At 40.1% G+C, this 19768-nt stretch overlaps 1 protein-coding gene across 2 annotated transcripts in view; it reads left to right on the plus strand.

Moving 5' to 3' along the window:
* Positions 1–16502, plus strand: part of PGM2 (phosphoglucomutase 2) — a 30969-nt gene extending 14467 nt beyond the window's left edge. For both annotated transcript variants that reach the window (XM_045550510.1, XM_045550511.1), the window contains exons 7-14: positions 171–360; positions 1077–1174; positions 2413–2593; positions 2683–2776; positions 3836–3965; positions 4838–5027; positions 8776–8909; positions 15921–16502. In XM_045550510.1, the coding sequence (XP_045406466.1) occupies positions 171–360; positions 1077–1174; positions 2413–2593; positions 2683–2776; positions 3836–3965; positions 4838–5027; positions 8776–8909; positions 15921–16023 (1120 nt within the window). In that variant the 3' untranslated portion in view covers positions 16024–16502. The remainder of the gene's footprint in view (positions 1–170; positions 361–1076; positions 1175–2412; positions 2594–2682; positions 2777–3835; positions 3966–4837; positions 5028–8775; positions 8910–15920) is intronic.
* Positions 16503–19768: the final 3266 nt, after the last annotated feature.

Raw genomic sequence — 19768 nt, forward strand, 5'->3', positions numbered from 1 at the left:
GAGAGGGTGGATTGTTTTTAATAGAATTGGAAAGATATTCAGTTGTACGTGCTTATGACACCAATTTCTTACATTCTTTTGACTCTGGCTCCTTGACATTTTGCAAACCTTCCAGTTGCGAGAGCCGTATTTCTGTCTTTTCTCATTTTCCCTGGTGTGTCTGATTCTAGGAGCGTGAACAGGGAGACCAAGGTGAAGTTCGTGCACACCTCTGTCCACGGGGTGGGCCACGACTTCGTGCAGTCGGCTTTCAAGGCTTTTGACCTCGTTCCTCCCGAAGCTGTCGCCGAACAGAAAGATCCTGATCCTGAGTTTCCAACAGTGAAATACCCGAATCCCGAAGAGGGTAAAGGTGTCTTGGTAACCACATTTTTTTTAAATTCTAAAATCTACCTTTTATATTCAAAGCTATTACTGTCAAGTAAAATATGTTTTTATGTGTTTTCATTGTGTTGAATAACTGATTTCATCGCTGGAAATATGTATATTTGTTAGTCATTAATTTCTTAAAGATCTTTCAAATTAGATATCCTAGCATTGGGATCTGAGAGCTGAAATCTAAATGCTGCTTTAAATTTAATTAACTTAATGTAATTTTAGTTTAATTTACTGTGCTTCCTTAATGCTAGAAAAAACAGTAATAGAATGGAGTTTTATCACATTATGACTTTTATTCCTTAATTGTCATTTTTCTGATATGAAGAAGTATTGTTTACATTGTTACAAACCTATAGCATTTCAAAGGTTGGAGTACCGTGATATTCAGAGCGCTAGTGGTTTGGCTTGTTTGTGCGGCTGACCACATGGCAATGCCTACAGCCGTCCAGCCACACATAGACTGTCTTGTGTGCAGTGGATCACACGGGCGCTTTTGGGCCACACACGGATGCTCCCGTTGTCTGATCTCTGACTTAGGAAGGTGATGTGTGACCAATCAAGACCAGCTCCAGAAATAAAATTCAGCCTTCATTTGGGGAAAGTACTCTTTTAATTGTTAAAGAACTGAATGTTTTTAAAGACTACCATATGCTTGGTTCTTGATTTAAGTAATCGTTTATTTTCATACTCTTTTTCAGACTTTATCTTTTGCTTTGGCTGACAAGACCAAGGCCAAAATTGTTTTAGCAAACGACCCAGATGCTGATAGACTTGCTGTGGCAGAAAAACAAGACAGGTAAATTAATTGTGATTACCTATATTATAGAAAATATAATGCAGTAAAATGTTCCTGGGGTCACCAGACCCATGTGGAAACATTTCCCATTTATTTTGCAAATGATCATCTCACTGACCCTTCTGTGGAGTCCTCTGATGTAGAGTGAGGTACTGACCTAGCCGGGGCAAGGGGGGGGCGTCACGTGATTGGCAAGCGTAACTTAGGGTAGGTAACCCAGTATGTATTTGGAATTGAAGTTACTATTTGTGATCTTCCCTTGATTTATGATTTGGAAGGGTGGTGGGGAGGAAGAGGAAGAAAAACATTTATAATTGAATACATTATAAGTGATGTCCCGGTGCCTACTGAGGGCAGAGTACTTTGGTGCTGGCTTTGCAGTTCAGTGTTTGCTGATGGGTTTGGTAAGGAGCTGAGCCTTCAAGGAACTGGTGGATTTAGTTTGGACAGACCAGAGAGGAATGCCTGTGGGTACCGGCACAGTGTTTACGACAAGTCTGACCATAGAGTTTGTACAAAGGAAAGTAAGTAAGTGGGAGAAAAAGTTGAAAGGTGGGCAGGGTCCCAGGGAGTTTGGGTGTCAAATAGCCTATGTGATGTTTTGGGGGCAGTGGGTACTGCCGAAGGGGTAGGGTTTTAGATTATGATAAAACAGGTTCCATTCTATATAAGTGTTTAGAAAGTTAGGCTCAGGTGATACATGACGATATGTGAGATTTACTGCTAGTCACCTGGACCCCAGAGAGGAGCAGAAATCACATATCTGTTCTTTGGTGTTCTGACCGCTTTGGGGCTGAGCGTGATCTTAAGGAATGCTTAGCTATCACCTCTCAGAGTCAGCAATACTAACCAGTCCAAAAGTTGAGATATCAACACTTATTTTACACATGGGGGGATCTTGCCAGCATATTTCTGTTATGTTTAAAACCAAAGCCTTTGCCAAAGATTAAAATAAAAGCATTATGTGTCATCGGTGATATCCTTTAAAAATAAGTATAATTCTATAAAATCAGAATCTTCAGACAGGATGTGTGTCTAGGCAAACTGGGTGATATGTAGGAGCCACGCAGTGTTTATGAAATGGTAGGGACATTAGTGACCAATTATTTAAAGATGATGCATAACAAGAACAGACTGGCAGAAAATACTTTAAGACTTCTTTGCTTAATTGTCCTATTCCAGTGACTTCTAGTGTCTTCCTTACGATCACGGAAATGAATAGTTTTTTTTTCCTTCAGGGGTGAATGGAGAGTGTTTTCAGGCAATGAGTTGGGGGCCCTCCTGGGTTGGTGGCTTTTTACTTCTTGGAAAGAAAAGAACCAGGATCGCAGTGCCCTCAAAGACACATACATGTTGTCCAGCACTGTCTCCTCCAAAATCTTGCGGGCCATTGCCTTAAAGGAGGGTTTTCATTTTGAGGTAAGGTATTTGTGGGACTTGCTCATTTCCTTTCTTTTGCTCTGTAGAAGATCTAAGGCATTTCTTATTCTTTTGGATTATCCCTTCAGGAAACATTAACTGGCTTTAAGTGGATGGGAAACAGAGCCAAACAGCTAATAGACCAGGGGAAAACTGTCTTATTTGCATTTGAAGAGGCTATTGGTAAGACGTGATAATGAGGATCATAAAATCAGTTGATATAGAATGTAAGTAAATGAGAAAAAGGTTTGGATTTGGGTTTAAAAGATCCGCAGTGAAACAGGAACACACAATTTACTTTGCTGTTCTAGTGCTCAGGTTGAGCGTTGAACTGTCCCGCTCCAAAATTAGTATCTCAGGTATTTTTAAGCAAAAAGGAGTATCTTACAAATAGTCAAGCCACTAATGTAAGAATCCTTTGTCCAGGTGACAGTGACACCAAGTCCAGCTGAGTGACTGAGTAACCCTTGCCTTAAACTGTCACTATAAACGAGCAGAAAGGAGAACTCACGATAGAAATTTGAAATTCATGTTTGTGCCAGAAATTTTTTAGCTATTACTTTAGTGAAAACTAACATGCATTAAGTTTATTTATTCATACATTCATCTGTACATTCCCTGCAGCACCAACACACGCACATGCTCTGACTAACTGAATAAGGGGCAGTAGCTCAGCCTCTGCTCTTTTGTTGTCAGATTTGGCAGACTTGTCTCTCTGTAGCTTTTTAGTTTTTTAATAAAAAACTTTTCTTACATTCATTTATCAAATATTAATTGCGTATCTATTACTCAGTGACTCTGAAAGAAATGGATGACCCTGACCTTAGCCTACAGCAGCTTATCTAGATCTAGTTGGCAACCACACAAGAGTATAAGAGGCCAGGTGTCAAAAGGAATAATGTAACTAACAAGAGTATTGGGATTCAGAGAAGAAGTGTCTGTTGACTAGAACTGGGAACGATCTCGTGTGACTGGAGGGACTCCAGCAAAGCTAGTGAATGAGCCCCATTGGCCGGGAGAGGAAACCTCCTCACGGGCTCTTCAACAAATACTTCCTGAAAGCCTGCTGTGTGCTGGGCACCAGGCTAAATTCTTTCATATGTGACGATAAATGAGAAACATGCTTACACGTGACACCATGCAGCCTCTGGCGTGCGGTGGCCAGACGCACATGCATGTGTGGCTGGACACGGGGCTGAGCAGGAACCCGCTCCTGAGGCCGTGTGTGATGTGTTTCTGCAGGATACATGTGCTGCCCTTTTGTTCTGGACAAAGATGGAGTAAGTGCGGCTGTCATAAGCGCAGAGCTGGCTAGCTTCCTAGCAAGCAAGAATTTGTCTTTGTCTCAGCAGCTGAAGGCCATCTATGTGGAGTAAGTTGCTGTTGACTGATTAAAGTCTTATTTTTAAGTGTTCTATTATGTTCTTGTGCATGAGGCACTAATATTCTTTCTAATGCTCTTTGGTGATGAAGTCTATTTTTTATGAAGACTAAGTAAGAGATTACCTTTTCCTTCTGATACTTAACCACTTATTAGTGATTACCATTTGTGATTGCATTAATTCTTAACAAATGAGAACAACATTAGTCACAGAAATAACTAAAGGAATTAGTCATTAAGTGACCAGTGTCAAAAAGATGAAATGTGTTCACATTCTATCTACTCCGTCTTTGTAGCAATCACTCCACTCTGCCTGTGCAGCACAGAAGCACCCAGAGCCTGCAGGAAGCCAGCGTGGGAGCGGTGCGGCTGTGCTCCAGTAAAACTCTGATTTACAAATGCAGGCAGAGGGCCAGGCTGTCATGTTGTGATCCTGGGGTAGATTGTTGGACCTCTTTTTTTTTTTTTTTTTGAGACAGAATCTCGCTGTGTTGCCCGGGCTAGAGTGAGTGCCGTGGCATCAGCCTAGCTCACAGCAACCTCAAACTCCTGGGCTTAAGCAATCCTCCTGCCTCAGCCTCCCGAGTAGCTGGGACTACAGGCATGTGCCACCATGCCCAGCTAGTTTTTTCTATATATATTTTTAGTTGGCCAGATAATTTCTTTCTATTTTTAGTAGAGACGGGGTCTCACTGTTGCTCAGGCTGGGATCGGACTTCTTTTTTAATGCTGAATTATTCCTTTGAAATTAGTTATGATTATTTGTTTCATTTTTTTAGAACACACTGGTTGATACACATGTCCTGTGTCCACTCTGGAATTATTTTGTTTCTCACGTTGCACAAATTTGTATTTTTTTATAGGTATGGCTACCATATTACCAAAGCTTCCTATTTTATCTGCCATGATCAAGACATCATTAAAAAATTATTTGAAAACCTCAGAAACTATGATGGAAAAAATAATTATCCAAAAACTTGTGGCAGATTTGAAATTTCTTCCATTAGGGACCTTACAACTGGCTATGATGATAGCCAACCTGATAAAAAAGCTGTAAGTAATGTTTACTTTTATCAACTAAACCTCTTTTTCTATTTTCCTTTTTTTAAATCATTGAGTAGATTAACTTATTTAATCATATAATTAATTGAAGCTGATTTTAGGCATTTAGGCATGATTATAAATAAGCTGCAGAAATATATGGAAAGCTAAAAATCATGGGCTAGAACCGGAAGAGATCTTACTCCTCATCTAAGATCCTACATCCTCACTGTCGTTTAACGTCTTAGGAAACCAGTGCATAGAAGTGCAGAACTTGTCTGTGGTCGCACAGCTCGTTGGTTGTGGCCCAGGAAGAATGTGGGTCTTTTGACTCAGGATTCAGTTCTTTCTCCCCATCAGCAGCGCTCACATTTGGATGAGCGTCAGTCACCCAGAAGGCTGGTTCTAACTGAGTGCTGGCACCCGGCCTGGGAGTTTCGGATTGAGCAGGTCTGGCGTAGGGGCCAAGACTTTGCATTTCTAACAAGTTCCCAGGTGATGCTGATGCACCTGGTCCTCAGTTTGAGAACCTGTTTGCTTTCCAGTTAGCTTTCTCCTGTTCTCTGAAAGCACGGGGTCTGTGCTATTTACCTTTTTACGTTTTTAATTTTCATCTCCCCCTAATATATTTTTAAAAGATAAATCATATTTAAGAAGGTAGTGATGAAACATGGCAGTCCTACCTTCTGCCACCTCGCTCTCAGTTGTTTCTCCTGGTGTTCATGACCAGATTCCTAAATAATGTGCTTTTATGGTAATGTTTTGACTTATCAGTGTTACAGTGTATCAGTTTTCTCTTATTGAGATAAAGATTTAGTTCTTACACTTTCTGCATTCAGTGCTCTCCCTTCTCCTCTGTCCTCACAATACGTGTACGGCAACTTTTGGTTAAATCGGATTCCAGGCCTTTATTATCATGACTAGTGATTATCGTTGCCTGCCTAGCCAAGCAGTGTATTTGGATTAGGTTTCCCTAATATGTATAAAGAGTTATATTTCCTGTAATTAAGAGTTGCTTTGTTCTCTTGTTTGCCTGGATTTCTGTGTAACTATCACTAGTTCTTCCCAAATCCTTCAAAAACCTCTCAGTGGTTTTCCCTCTGGTCTGTTTCCAGTGGCCTCACTGCAGGGCCCTCCGTCTGGGCTGGGCCAGCTGTCATTCTGGGACTGTCCTTCTCCAGGGTTGAGTCCCTTGCTCCCAGACCCCATGGCTTGCTTACTCTTTCTGTATTTATTTTCCTAGATCACATCTTCTAGAAGCTTTCTGAGAAAAAGCGAGTGGGAGGCAAAATTTTGGAAGCATTAGGTTTGCAAATGCCTTATTCTACCCTCATACTCTGTTGCCTCGCAGCTTCGAAAGCTGTGCTCCACTGTTTGGTTTCCAGTGTGGCTGCAGAGCCATCGGTCACCCAGACAGCTGAAGCCTGCTGTGTGCTGGGAACAAGGGTGTGGACGCCGCACTGATTCAGTCCTTTTCCGTGCAACGTGGTTTTATTTTTGTCTCTGGGAAAAATTTAGGAACTTTTCTCTAAGCTTCAGGTTCGAAAGCGTCACAGTTGTGTGGGTCTATTTTTATCCATTTTTTCCTGTGCACTTGGTCTGTAGAGTTACGTATTTTAGTTTTGAGAAGTTTTTTGATCATGTGTCAAGAAAGGGGGCTAGTTAATTGGTTTCTTTAAGCAACTGCTTCCCCTGTGTTTCTGTTCTCCCGTTGGTTCTTAAGCGGCTCCCGGTTAGACGCCGCTGTCGAGCCGGGCACTGCTGCTCTCCTCTCTTCCTGGCGTCCGTCCCTGTCCCCGTGTTCCCTTTCTGGGAGGTTCCCTCGACTTTAGCTGTCAGCGACTCTTGGCTATTTCAGTTCTTACTCTCTAATTTATTAAAAATAGTGCCCTGTTCTTTTTTTATGCACACAATATCTTATCTAAGGATATTAATTACAGCTTTTAAAAATGTAGATCTTTTTCTCCTATATTCTATTTCCTCCAGTTTCTTTTTTTAAATTGTTTTTGGACTTTGTATTTTATCTAATGTCTTTTCCCAGAAGTCTGGTGATCCTTGATTGTCCTTTGGGCATGTAAGAGCGGATTGAAAACTGTGTGCGTGTGGCTCTGTGTACACATGCAGGCCAAATGACTCGCTTCACTCAGGGGATGTTGGACAGCAAGTCAGCTTTGTAATGGGCCCCACTGCAGGGCGTCTCCAGAGATGCCCGGCCTCACCAGTGCGTGCGAGGGCTGCGAGTTGGGATGCCAAGGCCCTGGCTGGCAGCATGGCTGGGGCAGGGCTGGTGTCTTAGCCTGGGGGCTTTCACCTGATCCCTCTGTTTTCACCATACCCTGCTCTCCAGGGTGCCTTGTGTCCCCAACTCCTGAGCCTTCCTGGTTCAGTCTCCAGAGGATTAAACCATCTCCTGCAGAGATGGAAAAGAGGTGGTTTCCTGACTGTGAGGGCTGGGGCGAGGACCTGGGAGTCCCTGCCGGCTTCTTTCAAACGCTGTTCCTGTTTCTGCCCTGCCTCACACCTGCCCTTTGCTGTACCTGGTTCCTGAGCCTGGCCAGGGTTCTGCAGAGCCCTTTGTCCTGCTTCTTGTCCCTGTCTCCTTCCGCAGACACTCAGGTTTCATTGTCTTATGTCCCATCAGACCAGTTCTGATCCGCCATCTGTTTCCTGACTTGCACGATTGGTTGGCAACCCCACCAACTCCTATCTTTCCTTTGCCTCTTTGCCCCTGTGTTTATGCTTTTTTAAATACTTCTGTAATTTCAGTAGTTTTGGGAGCTGCCAGCTACAAATACACCTGCCAGAAGCTTTATCTTAAAAAAAAAAACCAAAAAAACTCTTTATCAATTTTTTTTTTTTTTTTTGCAAAATTTCATTTTGTAACAGTGAAAGATGCTCTAGTTTGGGTGTATTCATTATAAATAGACTAATATATTATTAGTCTATTTAAGTCAATTTCTTGTGAAATGATGTGTTTCAATCTTAAAAAACTTTAAGTAACTTTAATAGAACTAGGAAGGTAAAAGCTAGTATACAAAGTTACTTCATTTTCTTTTTTTAATTAATCTAGTTATATTAATTGACAAGTAAAAATCGTATCTGTTTATGTATATGTAACTATGTATACATTGTGATGGTTAACTTAAGGTAATTAATACATGCATTACCTCACATACTTTTCATTTATTTGTAGTAAGAGCACTTAGAATCTACTCTCCTAGCAATATTTAAGTATACAGTACGTTGTTATTAACTGTAGTCACCATGTTGTACAAGAGATCTTTTGAACTTATTCCTCCTAACTTATCTAACCAAAACTTTGTCCCCAGCATCTCTCCAGCTGCCCCTCCCCTCCTCCTCCACCATCCCCTGGTAAGCACCATTCTATCTCTGCTTCGAAGGGTTCAACTTTTTTCGATTCCACATATGAGTGAGATCGTGTGGTATTGGTCTTTCTGTGCCTGGCTTATTTCACCCAACATAATATTCTCTAAGTTCGTCTGTGTTGTCACAAATGACAGGATTTCCCTACTTTTTTAGGCTGAGTAGTATTTCATTGTGTATATATACCACATTTTCATAAATTATTCATTTAGTATTTCATTTGTATGGAGTACATTTTCTGATTTCCTCAAAAATGTTCTTTCCTGACCAATATATTTGTTTGGCATTTATTTTCTTGTTTATGCAGGGGAAAATATTAGGCCAGAAGAGTACATGTTACTATTTAGATTCATAATATGTGTAAATTAATTCCTAGGTTCTCCCTACTAGTAAAAGCAGCCAAATGATCACCTTTACCTTTGCTAATGGAGGTGTGGCCACCATGCGGACCAGCGGGACAGAGCCCAAGATCAAATACTATGCAGAGCTGTGTGCCCCCCCTGGAAACAGGTTTGATGTGGATGGCAGCTGGTGGGATTTTTATTCCTCAAACTTCTAACTGGTTATTCAAATGCTAAGTAAAGTGTTTCATCTTTCCAATATGTAGTTTAATTAGAAAGACTGTTTCAGAACCTGCAGCAATATTGTGATATTAACAGCTGCTGTAAGCGTCCAAGGATAGGAGTGCTTACTTCTTCCTTAATTACTTACTTCTGTCCTAACTTTCTTTGTATGGGAAAATTTCATCCCTACTTTCAGTGATAGTAATAAAACTTCCTTTTTCTAAATACTTTTCATTGGTGGCTAGCATCAGTGAGTTTTTCTCTTTTTCTCAAATTGCAGTCTTTTCCATGTCTCTGATAAAGTAAATTAAAATCCATTCCATATACGTTCAGCGAACATCTTTGAGCACCCCTTGTACATAGGCTTGTGCTAGGCCCCAGGGAGAGTAAGGAACCTCGTCAGGAAGAATACTTGCTGCCAACGAGCTGATGGGCTGGTATTAATAGCCTCGGGGTCATGTTTCTGTGACCTTGGGAAAGAGTTTGAGTTGGTCACTGTCCAACAACCTTAACATTTTGAACTTTGACACCCTCAGTGCATGTACTTACCACGTGTAAATGTGATGATATTGCATACCCGGCTGACCCCACCTAATGCGCAGTTAACCTGCACTTCCCAATTTAGAATACAGTTGTGAATCAGGAAACAATGTTTTTTAAAGATGACTTAAGGCAATGTTGTCCAAGAGAAACAAAAATGCAAGCCACGGATGCAAATTTAGATTTTCTACTTGTCACATTTTAAGAGTGAAAAGAAACAGGTGAAATTAATTTCAATAATATATTGTATTTAACCTAGTTTATCTAAAATATTATCATTACAACATGTAATCCATGAGATGTTTTACATTCTTTTTTTCCACAGAAGAAAAGACTTCTAAGTCCCCAAAATCCATTCAGCATTTTACACTTACAGCATATCTCAATTTGAATGCTAAACTTTTATTAGAAATACTTGATCTGTATTTAGATTTCATAAAATTTTGAGTAGAAGAAATAAGTTTTAATACCCAAGTTGTTCCACACATACTTAAGTTTTCCAATAACTGAATCAAATGTCAGTTTTTAAATTTTAATTTTAATTAACTAAAGTTGAATAAAATTAAAAATTCAATTCCTCAGTGGCACCAGCCACCACATTTCAAGTGTCCAGTGGCCACACATGGCTAATGGTTGCTGTAACAGCCGGCGCCAGTCTAGGTGATTTTGACTACAAAGACAAGCAAAGGCTTTGCTCATAGAAAAGTTTTTCCAGGGCAGGCACCGTGGCCCATGCCCATAATCCCAGGACTTTGCAATGGCAAGGTGGGAGAATCTCTTGAGCCCAGGAGTTTGAGACCAGCCTGGGCAATATAGCAAAACCCTGTCTCTACAAAAAAATAATTTAAAAAATTAGCTGGGCATGGTGGCCACCTGTAGTCCTAGCTACTTGGAAGGCTGAGGTGGGAGGATTACCTGAGTCCAGGAATTCGAGGCTGCAGTGAGCTGTACACCACTGCACTCCAGCCTGGGTGACAGAGTGAAACCATCTCTAAAACAAATTTGTTTTTTAATGAAAAAAAGAAAAGTTTTTCCAGGCTTGTGAATCAAATTTGCAATATGTGGGAATAAAAGCAGAGGAATTGCCAGACTAGTAGCAGATGAAATGCAGCCAGGGAAAGGAATGGGGAAAGAATTGTTACAGTTAGACTTTCCTTAGGCAAGCAAAGGAAGGCAGCAAAGAAGACAACGCGAAAGCAAAGCAAAACTGTATCACATGTACAGCTTAGAAAGCTCACCATTTCCAGGAGCTTATCACAGGGGAAATAGCATTCCACACCCACATGTGCCCTGACTCTTTTCTTCTGAATGATAGCTCCAGTCTAATAGTGAAAGTCATGATTGTGGCTCTCAAACAACACGATGTTCAATAAAAATGTATTTAAGAAGTCATGAGACTATGTAATATATTAAATATTTTGCTATGGATTCCCATTCAAAACCTTTTTGTGCTTAAGAGACAAAAAACTCAGCTATTAAGTGAACGTATAAAACAGCTCATTTTCTAAGAATCCAGAATTTTATTGGAATATTATACAAATATCATTTCTATGTGCATTAAATAATATGCTATTTGCTACTATATTGAATATGGTTTTCTACAGACATTTCTTTGTAATTCTCATTTTCTTTTTTTTGAGATGGAGTCTCACTCTGTTGCCCTGGCTAGAGTGCTGTGGCATCAGCCTCGCTCACAGCAACCTCAAAGTCCTGGGCTCAAGCTATCCTACTGCCTCAGCCTCCCGAGTAGCTGGGACTACAGGCATGTGCCACCATGCCTGCCTAATTTTTCTATATATATTTTTAGCTGTCCATATAATTTCTTTCTATTTTTAGTAGAGAGGGGGTCTTGCTCTTGCTCAGGCTGGTCTCGAACTCCTGAGCTCAAACCATCCACCCGCCTCGGCCTCCCAGAGTGCTAGGATTACAGGCGTGAGCCACCGTGCCCGGCCTGTAATTCTCATTTTCACTTAGTGTTTCCATATTTATGTTTCATTCTTTTAAAAACAAGTGCAGCTTGAGGATCTATTTTGCCTGTATCTTTGTCCTTTCCTTTTTATTATCCTGTGAAAATATATCTAACATTTCAGAGAATTTTCCTTTATAATAATAACACTATTTAATGTTTAAGGCTCTATGGTATTTAAATTTTTCACTTGGTTCATTAAGGGTACTTAAATTCAAATATTATTTTATAAATTGCTGAAAAAACTTTGACACATTGTGTTTTTATTATGCCCATTGAAATGCTGCTCCCATTGAGGACTGCAGACGGGCTGTGAGGCGCTGTGTTGGTTGATGGGTGTGCCAGCCGGCTTCTCCGGCAAGGCACCCGCGTGCTAACGTAGAGTCGCAATGAAGTCATAACTGAGACTTCCTTCTTTTCTAATAAGCTTAAATATTCTTAATATAGTTTATATTATAGATTCCATTTATTCATACAATTCCATGACCTACTGATCATTTAAAATGGAAAATCCTTTTCAAGTATAAGTGTTGCTTTTTTTTTTTAAATGTCTTTTGTCCTTTTTTTTTTTTTTTTTTTTTTAATTTCAAAGTATTACGGGGTACAAATGTTTTTGGTTACATGGATCACTTTGGTAACACTTGAGCCAGGGTTAAAAGTGTGCCTGTCACCCAGAGACTGTTCACTGTACCTGTTAGGTAGGTTTTCATGCACCCCCCTCCCTCTCCCCCCTGCTTGATCTCCATTGAGATTTACTTCCCTCTGTACACATGTGTGCTCATCAGTTAGTTCCAATTTAATAGTGAGTATGCATGGTGTTTGTTTTTCCATTCTTTCGATACTTCACTGAGGTTAATAGTCTCTAGTTCCATCCAAATTGTTGCAAAAGTCATTAAGTCATCCTTCTTTATAGCTGAGTAGTACTCCATGGTATACATATGCTGTCTTTTGTTAATCCACTCCTGAATTGATGGGCATTTGGGTTGACTCCACATCTTTGCAATTGTGAATTATACTGCAATAAACATTCAAGTGCAGGTGTCTTTTTGATAAAATGACTTCTTTTCCTTTGGGTAGATACCCAATAGTGTGGGATTGCTGGATCAAATGGTAGGTCAACTTTTAGTTCTTTGAGGAATCTCCATACTGTTTTCCATAGAGATTTTACTAATGTGCAGTCTCCCAATAGTATACAAGTGTTGCTTTTAAAAAGAAAAAATTTGTTGGAGGAGAGATACCTTTAGTTTTGTTTAGTTTTTCAGGCTGGGTGCAGTGGCTCACACCTCTAATGCTAGCACTCTGGGAGGCCAAGGCAGGAGGATTGCTTGAGGCCAGGAGTTTGAAACCTGCCTGAGCAAGAGTGAGACCCCATCTACACCAAAAAGAAAAAAAGTCAGCTGGGTATTGTAGCACGCACCTGTAATCCCAGCTGCTCAGGAGGCTGAGGCAGGAGGATCGCTTGAGCCCAGGAGTTGAAGGTTGCAGTGAGCTGCAATGACACCACTTCACTCTACCCAGGGTGACAGAGTGTGACTCTGTCTCAACAACAGCAACAACAACAAAACAAACAAGAAAACTGTCGAGTTTTTTATTTTGAAAAATTTCAAACCTACAGAAATGTTGAAATAATAATGCAGTGAGTATCCCCACACCCTTCACTTAGACTGGGGCTTAGCAAACTTTTTCTGTAAAAAGCCAAACAGTAAACATCTTAGGGTTTGCAGACCATATGGTCTCTGTTGCCACCACTCAGCTCTGCTGTTGTGGTAAAAAAGCAGCCGTGCACATAAAGGAATGGGCATGGCCGTGTTCCAAGAAAACTTTGTTTACATGTGTCATAGTTGGTTAACCCAGACTCAGAAATAGCTAAAATTTTGTGATATTTGCTGTCTCTCACCACATATATTATGTGTGAGTTTTTTTTCTGAACCATTTGAAAGACCTCATGATACTTCACTCCTAATATTTCAGTATTCATCTCCTACAAACAAATACACTCTCTTAATATCTTAATGCTATTGGATAATTGTATCAGGCAGGGTTCCAACAGACCAACAGAACCAATGGGATATATTTGTTAAGAGACGTATTGCAAGAAATTGGCTTGCACAATGGATTGTGGGGACTGGCTCAGCAAATCTACAATCCACAGGGCAGGCTGTCCGGGAATTCCAGGCAGCCTAGAATTCTCAGGCGTGGGTTGAGTTGTAGTCTGCAGGTGGAATTCTTCAGGAAAACCTCAGTTCTGCTCCTAACGCCTATCAACTAGAATCCAGCCCATCCGGATTGTCTAGAGTAATCTCCTTCCCTTAAAGTCAACTGAGTATAGGCATTAACAGCATCTACAAAATACCTTCACACTAACATCAAGATTAGTGTTTGACTAGTTGGGGACTGTAGCCTAGCCAAATTGCCACATAGATTCAAACTTGCCCGAAAGTCCCCAAAATACCTTTTCCCCCAATCCATAATCAAATCAAGAACACTTCATTGCATTTAGCTGTTATTTAGCTTAAATGGTTTTTCATGATGATTAGAGAAAAATAGGTGCCTTATTACACATGATACTTTGCTATTCATTTCTATAAAGAGATCTGCCTAGATTTAGACTTTTCAGAAACAGAGATTCCTAACCCTATCTTAAATTATCATAGGCTGTGTCTTGTGTTTTAAAATGTTATGAAATATTCTCAAACTTTAAGAAATGAAACAGTTATCAATTAGGATGCAGACTAGCAAGACAAAATTTTGGTTTTAGGTATTATCTTACCCTTAAATCTTATACAGTAGTACTGACTTGTTTTTTTACACATAAGAAATGTAGTGTCAGAAACATATCAATATATAAATGAATCATAGTATACATACATGTCATGATAAAAACCAAATTTGAAAAATAAGTTAGTAAATTTACTGAACTTTAGTTGTAAGTATATGTTTTTAAAAAATAATTATTAGCTTACATGCCTTCCTGAGAACTGTTGCTTACTTCAGAGCATGTTTATGGAAAAGGAAAAAAAGACTGGTGTAATTCATGTATATTTATGAAGCATAATTATTTTACATGTTGCCAATAGGGATAGAAACAGTTTTAATGACAGCTGTATTTATTGAGGTCTTTGGGCCAGGTTTTGTGCTAATTGCTGTCTGTGATTTATCTCAATCTGTACAACATCTCTCTTGAGATGGTAAAGTCTTTATCCCAATTTTACAAATGAGGAATCTGGGCCTTAGAGAGGCTAAGCCATTTGCCTAAGGGCACACAGCTAGTAAGTAGTGGAACCAGAATTAATGTCTGGAATAAAATTAATTGTTTAGTTGTACTGTTTAGCTATTACAATGTAAAAATGATCTTAACTAACTATAGGAATTGCCACTTCCATTAACATAAACTTCGTGTATATTAAAGATAGTAGAGTATGAAGTGATGGAAAGTATGAAGGATTTAGTTTTTTAAATTCCACTTTTCAGCGTTAAGTAATTATAGTAACTCACGCTAGGCTACATAAGCTGCTGGAAACCTGTTTCACTGGAAGTCAGTTTAATACATTATTTATCTTCCGGTTACTTATATTTGCATATAAATTAGTGTTTCCCACATCCTTGAAAACTTGATTTTCTTAGAGGAATCTATCTCTCTAGATTCTTGTATATACATTAGTTGTGACTCTTGTTCTGGAAATAGTTTCATAATGACAAAACCTCAGGGGGTAGCAGGGAGATCCAATTTCCTGGTGTTTGACCCTCCAGACCTGCCTGGAAAGTCCCCATCTCTGGCCATCCTAGGCAGGCCGTACAGACAGGGCTGCGACAGCATCAGGAACATCCACATTCTAGGGCAGAGGTCCCCAGCCTTTTTGGCACCAAGGACCATTTTCATGGAAGATGGTTTTTCCACAGACTGAGGGGTGGGGAAGATGGTTTCAGGATGATTCAAGTGCGTTACTTTATTGTGCACTTTATTTCTGTTATCATTACATTGTAATATATAATGAAATAATTCTACAACTCACCATAGGTTGGGCACCCCTGTTCTAGGAGACTGAAGACTTAACAGAAATATCATTTGTAAAAGTAAAGCAGGATTTAATAACTGATGTTATGAAAGTTTTCTCTACACTATTAGGTACAAAATTTGTAGATCTTTTAGAGATGCTAGGGCAAAAATTATGTTTCATAAAAATTGTCATGAGAAGAGTAAGGGATAATTTTGTTTAGAGTTGAGAACTTGGAAAAAAAACCTTTGGAGAAAATAATGCATATTGTCTCAAGAGGGATTTTTGTCTAAGTCAACAGATGCGTTTCCCATACGTAAGTCACTGGAGTTCTGGTTTTCATGATTCAGTCCTCCCCTTAAGGTTGAATTTCAATGTCACTTGTTCAACAGGGGGAGCATTTACAATGTGCTTTGGAATAATCCCTTAATCTGGATTTTTTCTCCCTATTTTCCAGTGATCCTGAGCAGCTGAAGAAGGAACTGAATGAACTAGTCAGTGCTATTGAAGTACATTTTTTCCAGCCACAGAAGTATAATCTGCAACCAAAAGCAGAGTGAAATATTCCAGCCTTGGGATTAGTCACAGTTACCGACAATTAAACTGAGTTTGATTTGTGAAGCACTATTTTTGAGGGCCATATGATTCAAATTATCACTGTCAGTATTTATATTTTTAAGAAAAATCGGCGTTCCTCATTGTTTCATGTTTGATCTTTAAGGTGAATGAAGAAAACTTGGCCAAACCTAACAAACCAACATTCCTACTAAAAAGTTGAGCCTGAGCATTTTCTAAATTTTTAAAAATGAAGATTTTTAAAATTAACTTTAAAAATAGATTATAATTAATATGGATTAATTTGCATACATTATAAATGTATGTCTTCTCTGTAATTACGTGTACTTGAGATAGTGGGAAAACCATGCAGTTAGTTCTGCATGGGCTGGCATATGTAGGATAGTCACATTTTAGGTTATGTTTATAGATAGCTTTATGTTTCCATCATTCCTTCTAAAGTAAAATACATGAAAAGATCAAATATTGTGTTCATGTTTGGGGAAAAGACAGATTTGCAAGAACCTATAAAGTGCAGCAAAAGATGCTTTAAAAAATAAGTTTTTTTGACCTAAAACATTTTTAATAACCTAAAACCTAATAATATATCATTTTACATTGTACATGTGCTAGGGAAAAACAGCTTAACTGTCTTTGTTCGATGTGTTAAATGTATTTTATCTCTTTAAATCTTGAAAAGCAAACAATTGGTTACTTGAAACTTGAAAGTAGTTTATTATTCAGTTTTTTTGCTTTAGCACAATTTAGTGTAATTCTTGGTTCAGAGGCAGCAAGTTCTATGAAACTATTTACCTGACCTTGATTTTTTTTCTCTTATTCCTATGCGATCAAAAATCTAAAACCAGAGTTTATTATAATAGATTTCCTATAAATAGATTTCTGTTTAAATGGTATATTATTTAACCTGTGCCTTCTACCTCCTCATAATTCATGCTCTTACAACCTTCCAGAATGACTCCATTTGAGCACCCATGAGCTAGGACCAAACTGTTCTTGATATACTTTGTATATTTTGTGTCATTTTCTATTCTTAAAGCAAATGATTGCCATGATTATTATTATTATATTATAGTCAACCTAAATGGTTACTGACAGTTTCAGAACAATGACAAATTATAATATTATTGACAATCATTTTTCTAAAGTATGGGGAAAACATGTTTTCATATCAGTGATACGTAGTTTGTGTCCTTCCAGAATTCTTAAATCTACAATATCAATTTATTCTACCAGTTGTGTCATTGTAGGAGCCATATTTATTTTTGCCTTATAATGTTTTCCAGTCTCCAGCTGGACTCCGGAGAAAAGAAAGGTCAGATCTGTGTTCCGTCTACATTTTTTGAGCTGAACTCATACTCTGTACCCCATCATGGGTTTGTTTCTGGAAATACAAAGTCGATTCGGACCTAATTTTGCTATGGTGGCTCTCACATCTGGTTGGAGGGCTGGTAAGCAGCCGCAGAGTTACTTGCAAGTTCTCTGTGTTCAGAGGTGTGAAGGAAGGGTTCTTTCTGCCCAAGGAGAGCCTGGTAGGTGAGGTGATGAATGGGACGCCTCGCCTTCGGGATGGGCGGCAGCCGAAGGTGGAGGAGAAGGTCTTCCCAGCCCAGAGCACAGCGTGAACAAAGTGACAAAGCTAGCAGTTGTGGCAGGCGGGGCTGGAGGGAGCCAGGGGACCCGGCGAAACAGACCCCGGGCATAAACTCAGGATGGATGCCGTGTCACCCCCTTCTCTGCCCCTCTTGTGACCAGATGGTTCCTTCGGACGTTGAGGGGATCCCCCAACTCTGTTTCTCACCTGTATTTCTAAACCAATAGCGCGTCCTGCTCATTAAGTATTTCTTAATTTCTTCCTGTTATCACGGGGTGTCGGGGAGCTCTGTGTGCCCAAAGCTCCCAACAGCAAGGCCCCTGGGTTTTCATCTGGGCCTGCTGTGAACCAGCTTTGTGACCTTGGTCAAGTCAGTTAACCTCTCAAAGTCTTAATTTTGTCATTTTGTAAAAAGACCTTTTTTAGGGCAGTTTTAGTTTCACAGCAAAATTGAGAGGAAGGTCCAGAGAAATCCCATGTACCACCTGCCCCCCACATTTCGCTTCCCACACTGTCGGTGCCCTCGCCAGCGTGATGCGCGGGGTACACCTGAGGAACCTACACCCGTGCTTGTCACCCAAACTGTGAGACAGTAAAAAGATCAGGGGTTCAGAGAAAGGGCTGGAGGGATGAATAGGCAAGGCACGGAGGATTTTTAGGGCAGTGAAAGTACTCTGTACAGGCCGGGCGCGGTGGCTCACGCCTGTAATCCTAGCACTCTGGGAGGCCAAGGCAGGAGGATTGCTCGAGGTCAGGAGTTCGAGACCAGCCAGAGCAAGAGCGAGATCCTGTCTCTATTAAAAATAGAAAGAAATTAGCTGGACAACTAAAAATATATATAGAAAAAAATTAGCCGGGCATGGTGGTACATGCCTGTAGTCCCAGCTACTCGGGAGGCTGAGGCAGGAGGATCGCCTGAGCCCAGGAGTCTGAGGTTGCTGTGAGCTAGGCTGACGCCACAGCACTCTAGCCCAGGCAACAGAGCCAGACTCTGTCTCAAAAAAAAAAAAAAAAAGAAAGTGCTCTGTACGATGCTGTAGTGGTGGATATATGTCATGCATTAACCCACAGAATCAACAACACCAAGAGTGAACACTAATGCAAACTACACACTTTGGGTGATAGTTTTGTCATTTTTAAGATAAAGAGATTTTGCTAAATGATCTCTGAGGTCATTTCATTGCCCCAGGTCTTTAAAGTATGTGGAAATCCATAAAGGGGGATTATAGTAACAATAAATCATTGGCAGTTCTCTTTGGCAGAATGCTTAGTGAGACCTAACATATCTGAGATAGGGGAAAAGGACTTTGTCCCAAAGAGGGACATATCTTGTGTTCCTATCCTGCCTTGCCTCACAGCCTGAAGGGGGTGTGTGCTGAAATTGAGAACAAGCAAAACTGAACCACACGGCATGCAGATGTTGGGGAAAGCCTTTGCACAGGAGTAAGTCTTGGTCACTGGCCTGTGATCAGAACTGTGATAAGGAAAACAAGTCCGAAGTGTAAGAGACTGACTTGGCCGGGCACGGTGGCTCACGCCTATAATCCTAGCACTCTGGGAGGCCGAGGTGGGAGGATCACTTGAGCTCAGCAGTTCAAGACCAGCCTGAGCAAGAGTGAGACGCCGTCTCTACTACAAATAGAAAAAGTTAGCTGGGCGTCGTGGCACGCGCCTATAGTCCCAGCTGCTCAGGAGGCTGAGGCAGGAGGATCACTTAAGCCGAGGAGTTCAAGGTCGCAGTGAGCTATAATGACACCACTACACTCTACTGGGGGGTAAAAGAGCGGAGACTCTGTCTCAAAAAAAAAAAAAAAAAAAAAGTGCTGTGCAGGAGGAAATACAGGCCAACCTGTCTTTACTTTTCTTCCTGTGATCTCTGACCTTAATGGCTGTTCTTCTTTTCATTAAGAAATAGCAGGAGTACCTCTCATTTATCGCATTGATTTACCTCAGTCATGATGCTAGTGAGGGAAAGTTATTTCATTGCCATTGGAATCTCATGTGCTTTTGAAAACAAATGCTTTAAGTGACAACAAATATGTGTGTTCTATTTTGAAGGAATTTTGAAAGGATGGCTGGAGTCTAAATCATATTTATGATTTCTACTTCCTAAAAGATTGCGTGAGCTATTTGTGCAT

The sequence above is a fragment of the Lemur catta genome, chromosome 4 (assembly GCF_020740605.2).
Source record: "Lemur catta isolate mLemCat1 chromosome 4, mLemCat1.pri, whole genome shotgun sequence".
Classification (NCBI taxonomy): domain Eukaryota; kingdom Metazoa; phylum Chordata; class Mammalia; order Primates; family Lemuridae; genus Lemur; species Lemur catta.